General features: G+C 49.4%; 1 protein-coding gene across 1 annotated transcript in view; it reads left to right on the forward strand.

Annotated features, from left to right (window-relative positions):
- The window catches only part of PLXNA4 (plexin A4), a 358,299-nt gene that overhangs the window by 244,254 nt on the left and 95,922 nt on the right, over positions 1 to 18,123 (forward strand). The window contains exon 4 of the mRNA XM_006755978.2: positions 8,536 to 8,636. Coding sequence (XP_006756041.1) covers positions 8,536 to 8,636 — 101 coding nt within the window. The remainder of the gene's footprint in view (positions 1 to 8,535; positions 8,637 to 18,123) is intronic.

Consider the following 18,123-nt stretch of genomic DNA (forward strand, 5'->3'; position numbering starts at 1 on the left):
AAGACCTGGTTACAGTGCAGGGACCAGAGGTTTCTCAACCTGCTGGGCTGCCTGCAGGGAGTCTGTGAGGCAGGCTGCAGCCCCAGCTTCATTTCAGTTTCCACCCTTGCCACCACCCTGCTGTGTGACCTTGAGCAAGCAGAGCCTCTCTGGGTTGTGGCTTTTCCATCTGTGCAATAGAAAAGGGGTTGCTCTCTCGCTTGGTGAGGGGCATGGCTAATAAGGACCATGTGCCATTGCGGTGCAGCCCACACTGGGAGGAGCGAGGATGGGGTGATTTCTCCAGGCTCTGCAGACAGCATGCTGAGAGCTCCTCTCTCAGCTACTGCCATTTGCTAATGAGAAGCAGCATATGTTGATGATTCCGGCATCGAGGCTTGCTCCTTGGCTGTCCGAGTTTGCAGAGCAAACTGGCTTCCTATTAGGCATTTATACTTATTAATAGCAGCAAATTGCAGCCCTTCACAACATCTGCTACTTTTCATTTGCAAACAGCTTCCCAGGCCATTTGTATTAGTAGTATTTTGTGGCCAATTCTCTGAGGCAGAGTAGGCCTGAGTCCCCCTGTCTGAAAATAAGTCAGTGGAGACATAAGGAGGGGAAAGGATTTGCTCAAGGTCACCCAGACACCCAGAACGGATTAGAACTCAGGACCTCAGCTCCCCAAGCCTCGTGCTCTGGGACTATTGCCCTTGCTGTTCTGAGTATCGATGACCTTGACCCCAGAATCCTAGAGGCATGTGTGGACAATGGTGACAGCCAGGTCACTGCCCTTGATCCTGTGCACCAGTCTGTTCTCAAGTGAGGCCCCTGCTGCATTTGCCCCACGGCCAGGAACAAGCAGGAGGAATTGCAAAGTTCAAGGCAAACCATTCTGGAGAAGCTTTTATTCCTGCCAAGAAGATAAGATGATTTCCAGTCTGGGTAGCCAGGACGCCAGTACAGAGGGTCCTGTGAGCATCTGCGCTTCCAGTCAGCTATTTACGTCTGCAGAACTGTGTTCTCTTTCCAGAATCTTTTCCGGCACTTTACCCAGGGGCTGAGGCTCCCTGAGATCTGCAGATGCATTGTCACAGCATTAAGAGATCTTAGTCAGCATGGGAGATGCTGGGAAGAGTCAACTATCATGTTTGATCCAGTTTTTAACAATCGCCCCACCTTGAAACCAGGTGTACCTGGACCTATGTGGTACTCAAGTTAGAAAGAAGCTACCACACTGTACCTTTACCCCTCCTCCATTTAGTCTTTCCCTCTACCTTTCCCAGGACTTTGCACCCTGATGTGACTTTCTGCCTAGCACTCGTGTATTGGTTAGCTATTGCTACAATAAAGCTGTGTAACAAACCACCCTCAAACTCAGTAGCATACAATAAGAAGCATGAATTCTCATACTCAGGGACCTGAGAGTCATTGCATGTCAGCTGATTCTGGCTAAGCTGGGCTGTGAGGTCCTGCTTCAAGCTACTCCTCCAGCCGGGCTTACCTGCTCGCTATGGGATGGGCTCAGGCCTGCCCCATGTGTGTTCATTGGGGCCAAGCTAAAGAGGAAGAAACTACATGGGCGGGGGGAGGGGGGGCTCTTTTTATGGCGATGATGGAAGCACAAGGGGACAAGGCCAACCGCACAAACATATCTCCAGCCTGAGCCTTGTACTTGCTGCCATTCTATTGACCAAGGCAAGATCTTAGGCCAAGCCCAAGGTCTGGGGCTGGGAAGTGCAGGCCACCTCTCCATGCACCAGGAGGCCAGGTGGTGGAGCGGGGTGGTGGGTTGGGATATAGGAGGCCACTTTAATGGAGTGAAGAGTTGGGGCTTGTACTACAATCTGCCAGAGCCTGGGACCGGACTCCTGGCCTCTGTCTCCCTTGCCAGTCTGCACGTTCAAATACACCTGCCACCTCGGAGCCAAGAGGAGGGGAATCATTGTGTTCCAGGCACAGGGAGTGACTTGAAACAAGCACAGCGTTCTGAGCCACTGCTCACATACCACAGGTCCAGGCCCGGGCAGTGAGAGGTTTAAAGGCCATCGTGGGGAGACAGGGGCTCAGCAAAGTCATTTGTCATGTTAGACCCCTGGGAAGAAAAGCAGCCCCAAGTCAGCGAAATGAAGGCTGGACTGGTGACCAGAGGTCATCAAATGAGAGAAAGGCCCAGGAGAGGCTTGCGGGGCTCACGAGACCATGACACCGAGATCCATGTGCACTGCTGAGTTCATGTCCTGGGAAAGGATGGCTTTCCCCAACTCGACTTGTCTCGGGGACAGAAGATAGGACAGCTGAGAGGGATGTGGCACCGGGGCGGCATCTGCACAGCTAGACAGCTCCCCGGCAGCGTCATGGAGTTTCTTAATGGGTAGTCTTGTCTCTTTTTTTTCTTTTTTGACAATTTTGAAGGAAATTGGGTACTTAAGAAGCCTTTGGACATTTAAATTAACTCCCACCAGCAGACTCAGTGTAGCCACTGTAGCATTAGCATCCAATTATAAGAGGAGAGATGGAGCAATAACTCACATTTTGACCAGAATGTCAAATGCTTAAACAAATTAGAGGTACACACAGGAGCTGTATGTTCAGTCTATGGAGCATTTCTGAATGTAATCAGCAGAGCAGCAGGCCCCCTTTGCAGTGCTAACGGCACAGGCGGAGTGGGACCTTATGGCTAAAGGAAAGCATCTTTCAAAATATCATGGCACCCAGGCAGGGACTGGACAGTGGGGTCCAGGACTCAGGGTAACTGGGAAAATTCCTCCAGCTGCCCCGACACACCCAGGCCCCAGGCCCTCCAGGCCAAAGGTTCCCGTTGATCAGAGTGCAGAAGCATACAAAGGCCCAGGCCCCAGGGTTAAAATCCTGTGTGGACCCTTTGCTGTATTCTCAGTTTCTCCTTGTCTTCCTATCCCAGGCCATTGTTTTGCAAACTCATGGCCTTGGTCATGGGGCTGGACAGGTGAGAGGTAGAGATGACGGTTCTATTTACAATAGTTCAAAACCAGAAGAAACTACGCTATACTAAGGAAGTTTACCTTGGTGGCAAAAGGATAAAGCAAATCAGTGTGACTCCCAGAAAGGCAATGATGGGGAAAGAGAGGTGGAGAAGGGGATGGACAGGCAGGGGCTTCGTGATCATACTGGGGAATGAGAAATGACAACACAGAGGATGCGCAGTAACAGGAAAACTGGCCGAACTCTGGGGCCCTCTGACTCATAGGCACTATTTGAACTCTGAGCCCCTCCTCCTCGGGCCTCTAGGAAGGGGTGGGAGATGAGGAGCAGTCCTGGATAGAACAAGGCTGTGACATTATTTTTCCCAATCGGGACATGGAGGTTCAGCGCTTGAGAATGACAGATCCGGTTATACAGCAATACACGATAAGAGACATTCATCCGAACCCTTTTGTCCATTTGAGATTAAATGGAAAAGAGTCATGATGCCTATCTTTTCACTCAAAGATCTCAGAATATTTCATAAACATGAATTTATTAGTCTACCCAAAGAAAGCGTCTCCCCCTTGACCCGGGAAGCTGAGCAGAGAATAGGTGTTCTCACATCCACCTGATAGGTTCTTCTTAGATTCCTACATAACATAAAACTTACCGTCTTACCCATGTTTCAGTGCTCAGTGGCGTTCGCACTGTGCTGCAGCCATCACCACCATCGTCTCCAGAACTCTTCATCTTCCCCAACTGAACCCCCCATCCTATTAAACACTAACCCCATTCCCTTCCCCAGCCCCTGGCAACAATTCCTCCCATCTTCATGAATTTGACTACTCTAGATACCTCATATAAATAGAATCATACAATATTTGTGTTTTTGTTACAGCCTTATATTTCACTTAGCTCACTGTCCTCAAGGTTTATCCATGTTGTAGCCTGTGTTAGAATGTCCTTCCTTTTTAAGGCTGAAGATATTCCATTGTATGCATCTACCACATTGTGCTTATCCATTCGCCTGTCAATGGACATTTGGGCTGCTTCTCTTTTGGCTGTTGTGCTGCTGTGAGCACTGGTGTGCAAGTGTCTATTCAAGTCCCTGCTTCCAATTCTTTTGGGTGTGTAACTGAGAGGTGGAATTACTAGATCCTATGGCAGCGGTTCTCAACCTGTGGGTCGTGGCCCCTTTGGTGGTCAAATGACGCTTTCACAGAGGTCGCTAAGACCATCCTGCATATCAGATATTTACATTATGATTCATAACAGTAGCAACATTACAGTTATGAAGTAGCAACGAAAATAATTTTATGGTTGGGTCACAACATGAGGAACTGTATTTAAAGGGCCAGAAGGTTGAGAACCACTGTCCTATGGTGATTCTATGTTTAATTTTTTGAGGATGTGCCATACTATCTAATACGTTTTTGCACAAAGCCAGAAGAAAGTGTTGAGGTGACTACATGCAGACCCTTCACCCCTCCACCCAGGAGCCTCCTTCTCCCCAGCACAGTGTAGGCCATGGGAAAGGTCTGAGAGGTGGTGAGGCTCCTGTCCTAGAAGCAGCTATTGCGGCCACATTCGTCAGTTCTTCTCCTGGAGTCCATGGCCAGGGGGCAGACCTCAGTCTTTTGTGGTCTCTGAGACCATCCATCACGAGGATAGCTCAGTCGCATGGCCATCTGATTTGTTCTCCAGACAGAAGCCCCCCTCCGTGACTTTCTTTTCTCACCTCTTCCTGTGGTTTGAATTCCCTCAGTCAGTTAATTAGCATGCCTGGCATTGTAGCTTAAGACTTTAATCAGCGTGGGGTGGTTTTAATTAATCGTGTGTGTCTGCATCTGGAGTGGTTTGTGTTCCAGGGTCAGGAGAGGAGCCAGAGATGGGGGATGGAAGAGGAGGCTTTGTGTGGTGTTCGGTGTGGGTAGAGAATCTAGGTATCTGGGGAGAGAGAAACGCAGTGGCAAGATGGCTCGGGAGCGACCTGGCCACCTGTGAAGCTTAGGAGCCACGCGCAGCCAGTAACCAGAGCCATTAGGGTACAGAACTGCACCGAGATAGATGGTGGACAAAATCTAGTTTTCAAAAGTGTCAGGAAATGTTCTGCTGGTTTTCAGAATTACCTGTGAGGTGGGGAGTGAGACAATGCAACAATGAAAACGTGACTTTGGAGATTTCCCTGGGCCTAGCCTTCTTCAGGAAAGTCCCAGAAAGGCGAGGGGCTGGCATCTAGTTCTCAAATAATAGTGACCGTTCTACTTGGTCTTTCAGAACCCTGTTGGCTCCCCCAGTTTTAGCATCCATGCTTTAAAAAAAAATGAAAAAAAAAACCTCACTAGAGTTCAGCAGAGTAATAAAAAATGGCCGAAAACATAGATAGAAAGATCCTAAAAGTGAAGGTTAAAGAAAGTTAAGTTTCATTAAAACTGCACAGGGGTCCACCTAGATGGAAAGCAAAGAATGATGCTTAACTGTTACAGCAGCCAATAAAAGCACTTAAATAAGTCCAGGAAGTGGGGATAACCCCAGAGTTTCATCCCAAAGATGAAGCAATGGACAACGTAGGGGCAGACACCACAGTTCAAGGAAGAAATGATGTGTTCAAGATATAATAGAAGAAGACTTTTTCCATACCTACTCAACTCCTGATCGAATTCATGAGGCCAGGAAGACTGTCAGAGCAATCTTCTGTGATGTGGGAGAGACGTAAAGTGGCAGTGTCATGCAGAATGGGTATTCATGACACAGATCACAGGATAATCACTTGTAACATGCTTGATCCGGTACAAAACTTCATACCTGGTGGGTCACTGACCTGTGCTTCACAAAACTCTACAAATTAAGGGGGGATTTTTATTTCCATGTTTAAAGATGAGAAAAATTGAGGATCTCATTGCCATACTAGGGTGAAGCCAGAATTTGAACCTAGTTCTGCACACTTTCACACTCTTTGCAACCAAGCAAAAATGACTCTGGCTCAAAATCCAGAGAGAAAGGACTTTACAATTTCAGTTATTGACAGTATTAAACACCAGTTGCAAAATATTTTTAGAAAACTGAATGCAAAGGCTTGAGAATATCAGGTTGGCCAAGCAGCTGGCTCTTTGTGTCGCACACCCCGGAACCCCATGGCACAGCCATCCAAGACAAATTATAGAACAAGTTCGTGGGAGAAACTGGGGAGGATATTAATTAAGTTTAGACCAAGAAAATGCTTTCGATTGAACAAATCATGATTTTCTCTTTAAGACCAGGCAAAAAAGTGCAGTGCTAGACAAGCAGCTGGAACAGATGAAAATATTATTATGTACTTATGTTACCAACTTGCACCATCTATGGCCCCTTTTATTACCTTTTTCCCCTCCAGGCATCATGTTTTGAAAGATTTTTGCCTACTAAACAAAGTGAATGTATTAAGTAATAATATATTTCCTATTCTTAATATAGCCCATACATCATTGGGTTCGCATACAAACAGAAAACAGCAACAATTCAATTTCCATTAGACTTTTGGAAATATTGAAAATAGCTTTTGGACCTCATTACCATTCACAAATTCCTATGGGTCCAGGTACTTTGGGCTGGGAACCATTATTTATATGCTTCTATGACCAGCACGTAGATGCCCTTCCAAGAGGTATGGGAAGAAATTAAGGGGGCAGCGGGAAGAGGGTGAGTTCCTGGCTGTGTGTAGAGTCAGTGGGGTAATTTGTAAGAAACTGATTGTCAGGATTAATTACACAAATGGCAAGGGTGTCTGTAGGTAGAGCTGAGGCATGGCTCATGCTGATCACATAAGTGGTAATAAAAGGAAAGAGAAAATCCCCAATGTGCAAAAAAGACATCTGAGAATGTGGAGAAAGGGCCCCCAAGGCCAAGGGCAAAGCAATAAGACTGGAAACAGGAAACTAAAAGGTAACTTGGAAGAAGTGAAAACGCAGTGTGGTCGTTAAGAATGCTCAGTGTGTACTTGAGAGAAATAAAACAAAACAGAAGGTATATAAAGGGAAAAGGAAAATTAGGGGAGAAAGGAAAACGAGATCACGTGGGATTTAGAATTCATTATTAATTAAATCCCAAAGGGAGTTTTGAGCCTGGGCAGGCTCTGGTGCCAGTTCGCTGTGCAAGAGTTACAAGTCGCCTCTGCCAAGCGGTACATAATTTTGTGGAGGCAGATGCTTCTATGCAAGGCAGCAGGGAGAACACAGACTCCGCATTTGCTCGGCATGCACGGAGGTGCAGTCAGGTCAGCGGGGTTTACAGCTCAGGGCCTGTTGTCTGATGGCAAGAACTTTTAAAAGATGACCACATCACATTCTCTTAGTTTAAGCCGAAAGATTGGGTAAGAAATCATTGCAATAAAAACGTATCCCAAATGGAAAAGGATGATTTTTTTAAAAAAAAGTTTTGTAAAGAAGAACTGGAGAATTAAGGCCAAGGCTAGATATAAAAATGAATAAATAAATAAAATTCCATTTACTCCTGCGGATTGGCATTAAGTGCCTTCTATGTATCGGGCCCTGAGAATTCGTGTCAAAGGGATCCCGGCAAAGCTACATCGGAGGACAAAGAAAGGAAGCAGATCCCTGGGAGCACGCTGGCAATGGAGGCGTTTGGGCTCAGCAGCCGTGTCACCTGGAACATTTACAGTAACGAGTGGCTGGTGAAAGCAAATGTAAAGTTTTGGGGTTGGAGAGGAAGCCTCTAGTCATGAAAAGGTGTGGGTAAGAGGAGAAAGAGCGCAGCTGCTCTTTAAAAGCACCAGAGTGAAAACTGAAAAGCTCTCGGAGCCAGTTGGCCAACATTATGAGAAAAAGAGAGTAGCAGGTAATAGCTACAGAGCGAGTTTATTGCACCTTGTTCAAAGGCATGGAGAGCCCGGCTGGTGTGGCTCAGTGGTTGAGTGTAGACCTATGAACCCGGAGGTCACAGTTCGATTCCTGACCAGGGCACATGCCCAGGTTGGGGGCTCTATCTTCAGTGTAGGGGCATGCAGGAGGCAGCCGATCAATGATTTTCTCTCATCATTGATGTTTCTATCTCTCTCTCTCCCTCTCCCTTCCTCTCTAAAATCAGTAAAAATCTTTTAAAAAAAAAAGCATGGAGAAAAAGTGAAGGTCTTGGTGGTGGGTTCAAGACCCCCTGGAACCACAAAAATTATGAAGGAGGAGGGTGAGAAGAAGGCAAAATACTTTGTGGCAAAAGAGATACAAGACTGGAGAAAGAATAAACATTTGAGTTCATGACGTTGATAAGAAACATATGATGAACTGGATGTTTGTAGAGATATTTTGGGGTTTCGGTGGTGAGGAAATGTAAATGCAGACTATATAAGTATATTATATAACAATTTAATCTGACCTGTATGCAGTCGATTCCCAGAGATTTCTAAGAAAATAACAGGTGGCTATCTCCCTTGGGCACTTACGCGGCCACCTGCTCAAATATGGTCACGCAAGGTCCCTTTCGGTTCTGGGGCTCTGGACTCTTCATGCTCCTGCACTGTTTTAGGTGATACACCTGATAGACTGCAGCCTCTTTCTGGGGAACGACTGAGTGTCCTGCAAAACCTTGACCACTCTCTCGCTTGTTGTCCTGTCCCAGCTCACCAGAGTGCCCGTGGAGTCCTGTGGTCAGTATCGGAGCTGCAGTGAGTGCCTTGGCTCGGGTGACCCCCACTGCGGCTGGTGTGTGCTCCACAACACGTGAGTACCGCCCGCAGCTTCCTCCCGCCGCCCCCTTCCCCCAGTATGTCTCTTCCTCATCTTCTCTGTCACCACTCCTTCCTTTCCATCTCTCTTCTCTCCCTGCCTTTGCTGATTCTTTGTTCCTTGTATCATTTGAGAATTTTATCTTCCTTCTTTTGTTCCGATTTCACTTTAAATCACCAAATTCCCATAAGACCTATAGAAATGGCAGTGTGGGAATGGTGACGGGTCAGGCTATGGAATGAAGCTGGAGGGCTGGACGGAGGTTCGGACATTTCTGACCGTGACTTGACTCTAGGTTGACATTCCAGGACTAAACGGCAAGGAAAAGGCATTGGGCCTTTTCCTCAGGGGCCACTCAATCATGCGCTGGATCCATACTGTCTGTGTAATGATTCACATCCACCTCGCAGATTCTTTGATACCCAGCCCCTGAATCTTCTGGTGCTTGAGACTCTCCTGGTTCTGCTCAAGTGTGTGGTTCCCTCTGTCGTCAGCACTCACCTGGCCGCCAGAGCAGCTGGGCCTGGGGTCACAGTGAAGCCCTGTCCCAAGGCCGGGCACTCTGCCCTTGTACACCTTTTGTGCTGATTCCATTTTATTCTGTAAAAGTGGGAAGAGGGCAAAGGTATGCAGGGGAGGCAAAGGGTAACCTGGTACATGAAATGAGTGTGGGATGCAGGGGACAGACAACCAGCCCAGACATGTGGGGAGATTGAAGGCCTTTCTTATGGGATCCAAAGACTCTTGGCATCACTGACTGGAGAAGCCAACGATAGGTGGACCCCACTCTGATGGAGTCGGGTCCCAGTCAAACTGTTGCCGTTGGAACCCCAGGTTTCTAGTCAGCACTTGAAGCCTGATGCTCTGTGAGTTGGACATAAGTGCCATAAACTAAGGAAAAGGACTTTAGCCTTCCTGCTTCGTTAGTTGCACTTAGTCATTTTCAACTTTATGAATAGCAGGACAGAATCCTGCCCCGCCCCAAGGAGTTCCTCTGAAAGTTGGAAACACCCCCCTAAATTCTAACACATCCTCTCCAAAGACACAAGCACACTTATCGCTGGGTGACAGTCTTGGGCATAATGAGCCCTTGAGCTCTTTAAGAGAAGCTCTGAAATCCCTCGGGTGTGGTGTGTCTGGGAAAACTGGAGACAACTGACGTGCACTGGAATACACATAACTCAGAGCCAATCAGAACCTGGTGCCGAAGTGTACACAGAGCTTACAGTAACCGGGAGCAGTGGAGCCCAGAGTGGCTTGTGGCAGAGGATGGAAGAGATTGCACTGAGAATTCAGGTCAGCTCTGACAACCCAAGAGAATGCCTAGCTCAGTGGTTGCCAACCGGTGGCCCAAGGGCCACTGGTGGTCCCTGAGGTCCAAAAAGTTGGTGACCGCTGGCAGAAGGGAGGTCATTTTCTTTGTCCTACACAGTGAGGCCTCTCAGAAAGGGACCGGGCTCCAGGCCCATTGCTTCCTCGGGACCGTAGGCCAGCTGGCCTTCTGCTTGGCCGAGGCTGGCTCGGCTGCTGCTGGCACAGGCACTCACATCTGGCACTGTTCAAGGGCAATCAGAAGAGCTGGCCCCTCTCTGACGCCCTATGCCTAGGGGACCCAAAAGCAGGTCTCCGTGTCAGCTTTGATCCTGCCCGTTGACGTGGCAAGCCCCACACGGCACTGAGCTGCCCACCGTTCATCCTCCCATCCCCTGACCTGAGTTTAAACAGGAACGAGGGGAGGAGATACCAGAAACTACTTCTTGCATGGCCTCAGCTTCCCCTTTAGTAACATAATACCTGCCTCCTGTCAAGTGATAGGAAACAGGTGGGCTGGGGACAAGGTCAAGTCCGGACAGTTCATGAACGAGGCCATCAGCCTGTGCTGGGAAGCCAGAATGACTGCTGTCATCGCGGCTTCAAGAAAACAGCCATGGGCAGGAACTTTGGGCATCTTCCACCAAGTCCGAAGTCCATCCTCCTGCTCCCACCCCCATCCCAGCTGTGCAGCACCTGGGGCAGCATCCCAGCTCCTCATCTGTGGATTGGTGATGATGATTGACCTGCCCACCTCCCTGAGTCTGAGGGGAATCTAATGAGATCATGCGGAGGAAGGGCACTGGAAACTGTAGAGAGTGACATGCAAGGTGAGGGTGGGACGGGAATCTTGACACATGGGGAAGAACTGAGAGCTCCTGGGGGCCCTGCCTCTTATGACCTTGGTTGACCCCTATTGTTTGTCCAGATGGCTCTGCTTTAATTGCATCCTTTCCTCCCCAGCGGTCTCCCAGCTTCCGACTACCTTCCTCTGGTGGTAGATGCTCCTCCTGCCTTCCTCTCGCCTCCGTTAACCTGGCGGCATGTCTTATCCAGGTGTACATCAGGACAGCCCTTGTGGAGCACAGGCACCCAGAAGGCGGAGGCTGGACAGTGCTTTTTCCGTGCCTGCTCCTCAGCGCTGCTGCAGGGGTGCCCTCCCCCCCCCAAATGCCACTGTGGGAACAACTGGGTGAAAGTCGTGCTGGACTCTGGAGGGAGGACTGTCATAGAAATCAGTGCAATGCAGCCTCGCTTTGTGCAGACATACTATGGGGCTTTGGATAAGAAGAGCCGATTCTCATGGCTCCTGGTATTCTATACAGTCACCTCGAACACCCAATCCCTGAATACTGAACCATCATCGCTCCTAGGAGAAACACAGAGCTAGGTTCCTATGAGCCTCCGGTCAGTCCCAGCATTTTTGTCAGCCCATCAGTACATAACCATGTTTTATGTATGTTTCTGTTTAAAGACACCTTATTTAATATACATTTTTTCACTAACCTTGAACTCACAGCCAACAGCATTATAGTCTGGGCCTGATGGAAGTGTTTATTTGCTCCATAAGACACATCCCAGCCTTCTCCCACTTAGGACCACTGGGCAGCACTTCACCATGATACTTGGTGAAGAGCCATTTTAAATAGCAGAATCACCAAGAAAAGGCACAAAAATGTGAAAAACATGACACTAAATAGGGCACAAAAAATACATTCATACTGAGAGCTGAAACAAGAGGGCAGCAGGGTGGCCTTGTTGGATCTCGGCCGGGGGCGTCTGCTGGTGGCCACTGAGATTTTCCTCTGCTCTGCTCATGTTTGGGAGTGACCTTGAAAAGGCTGCAGTATCGATAGGAGGATTATAACAAATGTTAGCAAGTAGGCAAATTCACAATACGGCATCCACAGATGACGAGGACCGACTGTGTCAGACACAGTTTATAGAGAGGAAGCACCATCTGTCTCACAGCGACGGTGGTGTGAGGCTCCACGGAGGTCATGAAGGATCTTGTGAAAGCTCCTGCGGGCCTAGGTGCTCTCTGTGACCTCGGGCCTCAGGTTGTGTGAAGACCCTGGTGTGGCGGCTGAGCTGACATATCTGCTAAATCCCAACACTGCTGGGAGGATTCAGCTCACAGCACCTCTAGGCCAAGGCCACCCACCCACCATGACGCTCAGCACATCCATCCGGCCTCCCTAGCAGAGTGAATGGCCAAGGAGACGCCCTGGCCTCAGGGCGGAGAAGAGTAGGTCCCTGGCTCTTCTGAGATGCTTGCAATCAGGGTGTAATGTTTAAATTTATAGAGTGTGACCCGCGGGTCCTAAGTGCACAATTTGAAAAGTTTTGACAGATGCAAACACTCAGGTAATCCATACCCCATAGAGATATGCATTTCCTTCCTCCAGAATGCTCTCTCCTGCTCCTTCCCTTTCTTCCCAGTGGGCCTTTCTTCCCTACTTCTGAAGTTCAGGTCAAAGCCATTGCCTCTGCTGATATGCTCTCTTTTATTTTAAATGGATGCCAACTGGACAGTCCTGGGTGGGAGAGGTGCATGAGGACATGGGCCGAGCAGGAGGGGAGAGAGGCTGCAGCCAGCAGAGCAGGTGCAGGAGGTCGGGAGGAGCAGAGAGCCTGCAGACACTTACTCTGGACACCTCACTTTGCTAGGAAGGAAGCGTGGTGAAAATGCAGGGGTTTTCTCTTCATGGGAGTGTTGTGGCCATACCACAGGCCTCTCACACTGACCCTGCCCCCTCTGTACCAGGGGACTATGTGAGACCACCTCTGCCCTGACTCTTGGGATGGGGGAGAGGGTTGCCGTCTGTACTAGCATCAGAACGTTTGGTAGGCACATGTCATGGATGAGACCCTGTGCTGAGTGATGCAGAGCCCAGGGAACATGCCTGTCAGGAAAACCAGGGCACAGAGCACCAGGAAGAAGGCTCCTTTAGGTCACAAGACAGCTGTCACTTTTGCCAGCTTTCCCCATGGTTGTAGGAATAGGAGAGTGGGAACTCTGTGGGAAGGGAAAGATAGAAGGGGTGTGTGTGTGTGTGTGTGTTTGTGTGTGTGTGTGTGTGAGAGAGAGAGAGAGAGAGACAGAAAGACAGTGACAGGAATAAGAGGCCAGCACTAGAGCATGCACAGTTCAAGGCGGAGCCCCTGCTACCAGGTGGCTGTCATGGCTGAAAGGGCTGTTTGTACTACAAGGGCACAGGTGGGTTACAGACTAAACAGGCTTAAGAAATGCTCGTGTAATTGAAACCCTCCCTCCGGTTACTCAGTCCCAATTGTCTTCAAGAGCTGGCCTGCCAGCCCCGGCAGCACAGAGGGTCACCCTGCGGCCCTTCTCACAGTGCCTCCGGCTTACTGGTGTCTAATGGCAATGATAGCTTCAACAGTGTTGGTATTTATTTGTCCATGAATCTTGAGCCTTAATTCCCTGGGCATTGATCTTGGGCCTAAACCTACATGTTCTGACTTGGGTGAAGGTAAAGGAAAGCCAACGGCTCATCTTGCCTTCACCTGTCCTGGGCCTGGAACCTTGCCTCCAACCACCAGGCTTGGCCGGTCCCCAGCCCCTCTTTATCTTCCCCTCCCAGGCCTTGGCCAAGTAGCCTATCTCAGCCCAGCAGGTAACGGGATCCACGGCAGACCCAGCCGCATCGATTGGCCCAGACGTAACCTTTCTGAAGAAGGGTCCTCAACGTCACTCCTGGGAGGCTCATGTAACCCAAGACATCAACAGGGGAAGATAGGATCGGCTTTTATAAAGTCTCTCCCTTGCCCCCTGGTGACCTCTCCTCTTTACAGATTTCTTCTGTTGGAAGAATGCCCTCCCTGGATGGTTGGCACAGGTTCCTGTTCAGGATTCATTCCTTTTAGTCTTTATACTAAGAAACCTGGTGCACAACATTTGTGCATTGGGGGCAGAGGGGTCCCTCAGCCCGGCCTGCACCCTCTCGTAGTCTGGGATCCCCCAAGGGGTCCTTAGCGCTGCCAAGGAGGTGGGAGAAGCTCCCGCCACCACCGCTGTGCTCGCCAGGCGTGAGCCTGGCTTCTGGCTGAGTGGCGCTCCCCCTGTGGGAGCCCACTGACCACCATGGGGCAGCTTCTGCATTGAGAATCTGACCCCTGGTGGTCAGTGCATGTTATAGTGATCAGTTGTTCCATACTTCAGTCGATTTGCATATTGGGGTTTTATTATATAGGGTAGTTTCTGCCAAAATGGAGTGAAGGAAATAGAAGGGAAGGGAAGGGAAGGAAGGGGAAGGGAAGGTGGGAGAAGGGAAAGGGAGGGGAGGGAAAGTGCTGCTACCCAGAGCAGAAGGATGGGTTAAAACTAAAAACCTGTCTGTGGACAAACCCAGTCTGGGTTCAGTTTCCTCAACTATAAAATGGCAATGAAAGAGCCATGTTACAGCCGTGGTATGGAAATTAAGGGAGAGCCAAAACCGGTTTGGCTCAGTGGATAGAGCGTCAGCCTGCGGACTGAAAGGTCCCAGGTTCAATTCCGGTCAAGGGCATGTACCTGGGTTGCGGGCACATCCTCAGTAGGAGATGTGCAGGAGGTGGCTGATCGATGTTTCTCTCTCATCGATGTTTCTGACTCTCTCTCTCTCTCCCTTTCTCTCTGTAAAAAATCAATAAAATATATTTTTAAAAAAATTAAGGGAGAAAATGTTCATGCAGGCTCATCACAGTGCCTGTAGGTAGCACTGACTTCAATGACTGTGTAAGCAGAGCCTGTGGGTCAGATCCCAGGGCCTCCTCCCTTCTGTCTTCCCCAGAACCAGGGCTGTGGCTGGCTGGCTGGGACACACTCACAGCTACGAAGCCTTCTGCCTGGACAATTCCAGCCAGCCAGCCACTTAGGCCATCTTCAGTGGCCCTGTGTGTGGCTGCTCATCAGCCACCTGGGAAAGTGCAAGGAGAGCACCTTATCCCACAACCATGGCTGAGTATCCCCTTAATAAAGTACAAACTGATTCTAAAATGCAAATCCTTCCCAGCTACTTCTTAGTATATCCCAGAGCCTGGTGTCCCAGGGCTACTTAACACTAACCTGCCAAGTCAGTGGCCTCTCCAAGGCTGTTGGCAGAATGACCACACAATCATCAGGGGTTGTTAGGATCCAGGCATGCCCAGCAAACTCTTCCCTGATCCAGAGGAGAGTCCCAGACTAGGTACTAGTATATTAGGATTCTGCTCTCTGTGACTCAAAAGCTACACAGTATGGGTTAAGGAAACTTCCTTTTTCTCTCTTCACCACTGCCTGCTCCCCCTCCTCCCATATACATGTAACACATGCTTTCACGGCCAATGATGGTAAGTCAAAAGTCCGTCTTCTCAAAGGAGCTAAGAAAGCCCTGCCATCCTTGCAGGCTCTGAATGTCCCTCCCAGTCTAAAGACTGGGCTCCCTGGGGACAGCCTGAAGGATTGGGCTACCAATGAGGCTCCAAGTGCAGATATGCACAGTCATGTGCCAGCATTCGCATACCCTACCCAGTCATGCCACCCTGGGCCTCATCAGGTGGGTGGCCCACCTTGCACAGAGCAGAGTGTCCCCTGCACCAAGCATGAGGACCTGGTGACTTTAACAGAGACGGGAGCCCCAGGCTGTTGGGTACAGTGTAGTGTGAAAGTTTATCAGAGTCAGTCAGAGCAATTGTTGGATGCGTCACAAGTAATAGACAGCATCCTCCTTATTACCAACTGGACTATGAGGAGAATGGATCAGCCTGCTGTGATGCGCCTTTGCTTTCTCCTGCTCCTCTGCCCTATGTCTCTCTCTGTCTCTCCACTCCTGCTCTTCTCTCTACCTCTTCTCTCCTAACCACCCCTCATCATTAGTAGAAATAAACAGGTCTGAATAGCACTACTTACTGACAAAGAGAGAAGCAGCCCCACTCCACTTTCTCTTTTGGAAACTGTAATTTCTCTTCTCAGAAAGAAAGAACCTCTCCAGGTCCTGTTACTACTGCCTGGGGTTGTGTTCAATGGATCATTCATTTGAGGAGCAGCTGAAAGGAAACCAAGGCACGACTCCGTTCAACCTGGGACCCAGGGCAGAGTCCACCATGGGGGTGGGACAGGGCTACCTGGTTGCTACATAAGCCCAGATCAGTTTTCTTGGGCCTCCACTGGCCTCCTGCACCTGCTGGTTCCTGTGAGGGCCTGTGCCCTCCTCCTGCCGTAGTGACCTCACCAATTAAGTGAGGTCCCGGAGGCAGGTGACCCCAGCATCTGGTGCTCTGGCTTTGGATCTTTAGAGGGTGGTGAGGTCACTTGCCAGCAGCTGATGACAGAGGGAAAATTATAGTCTAATTGTGGTCTTCGTGTTTGGGGGTTTATCCAGAAACAAACTAAATAGTTAGGTTGAAATCGTGGAATCAGTCACTGGATTCTAGAATCATGGCATTGAAGGGACTTACCTGGTCCACACCCTTCATATAAGAAACCTACACACCATCTGCCTAGAAAGGTTCCCTTCACTATCTGGTCCGCTTCCTCTGGGAGCTCAGATGCCCGTCCTGTTTCTGTGGGAGTTCCTGAGGAGAGCAAGGACGGTGATCTTAGGAAACCTGGTCTCCTTCCTCATCAGGGTTCCCAGATGTGGAGACAATGACCAAAGAGCCCTGGGATCTCCTACTTGAGTAAATGTTCCAAGTCCTCTTAACTTTCCATGAAGCTCAAACACTTCATGGTCTAAACACCGACCCACCAATGGCCAACTTTCTGCACAGGCCCTGACCAACATGAAATGCTAAGGTTTAGGGGTCACCTGTGGGGAGAAGCAAGGAGCAGGTTCTGGTAAGCCAGACTGGTGGACCCATGCCAGAGGATGGGGTGAGGGGGTGGCCCAGGCTGGACTCACAGAGAGCCCCGTTTCCAAATTGAAATTCACTTGCTTGGTCGGCAGCACTGGGAGTTAATATCTCTATGATTGTATTTAGGAATCAATTTCTGGAGAACTTAATCGCCACTTCTTTCCCTCTCCTCACCCCCTTCCTTCTCCATCCCTTGCCCTTCTAATTTTCCACTTGGCTGGGAATTCCCCAGCAGTGCAAGTTCGGGCTTAGGGGAGGGTGGAGGCAGCTGCTTCATTAGAGAGGATAATCTCATTGGAACCACTGACTTGAATAATAGCTCCTCCGAGGGACCAGGGCCATTGTCCCCAAGGGCTTGTCGCACCTATGAACTGGGGCTGGAAAGATTATGCAGAGAAAGTGGAATGACGAAGGGAGATAAGAGAAGGTTGGCAGGGCCAGACTCCAATCCTGGGGGCCCGGTGTCCTCTTGGGGCCTGCTTTCTGCATGTCATCTGTGGGTCTGTGTGTGGAGTGGGGTGACAGTGGTGGTGGCAGGACTGAATATCTGAAAACTCAAAGTCATAGATAGCATGCACTTTTTGCATCCTTATGACATTTTTGTCACGCCTGGAAAATAGGTGACTCTGCATCTTCCCTGACCTTCAGGGTGCTCCCACAGCGGAACGGAAGGGAATATGTAGGGGGTCCTGTTCAAGATGACATCTAAGCTGACCCCAAGAACCATGAGTTACCCTCTACACATGTCCTCGCTCTCGCCTGGCTAATGAGAAATCGGTCCTGGAAGAGCAGCAGGCCATTCCCCTGACAGACCCCATGGACCTCAGAAGAAATCCATCCCCTCCTTCCCATTATCCTGTCACATCCAAGGTCAATTGCCTGTGCTCTTGGACATTTGCAGCCTCCACCATCATGGGCACTAAGGGATAGTAGAAATGTCAAAGCATCCCTGGCACTGACCTAAACTTGTCTTTCCACTGAGAGCTGAGTTCCTGATACCCTGTGGCAGCTGGCAAGAAGGCAGATCTACAGCCCAGCCCACCCTCTCTCGCTTCCCTCCCTCCTGAGCTCTGGGGCTCCTTCTCCCTCATTAAGAAGGAAACTGCTATAGTTATCCGCTGTCTTTCTGTCTTTGGTTTGCCCCGTGGCCAAGTCTGGGAAAAGATTGGTAGGGATGGATGAGAAAGAAGAGATGGGATAATAATACTAACTAACACTAATTGTGGGCTCCTTATGTATGAGCTATGCCCTGTTCTCAATGCTGTACTTGCTTAATCTTTCAAGCCTTACATGAACTCTCATAGGTAGATACTGTTTTTTCCCCATTTTACAGGGG

The sequence above is a fragment of the Myotis davidii genome, unplaced genomic scaffold (assembly GCF_000327345.1).
Source record: "Myotis davidii unplaced genomic scaffold, ASM32734v1 scaffold1314, whole genome shotgun sequence".
NCBI classification, from domain to species: domain Eukaryota; kingdom Metazoa; phylum Chordata; class Mammalia; order Chiroptera; family Vespertilionidae; genus Myotis; species Myotis davidii.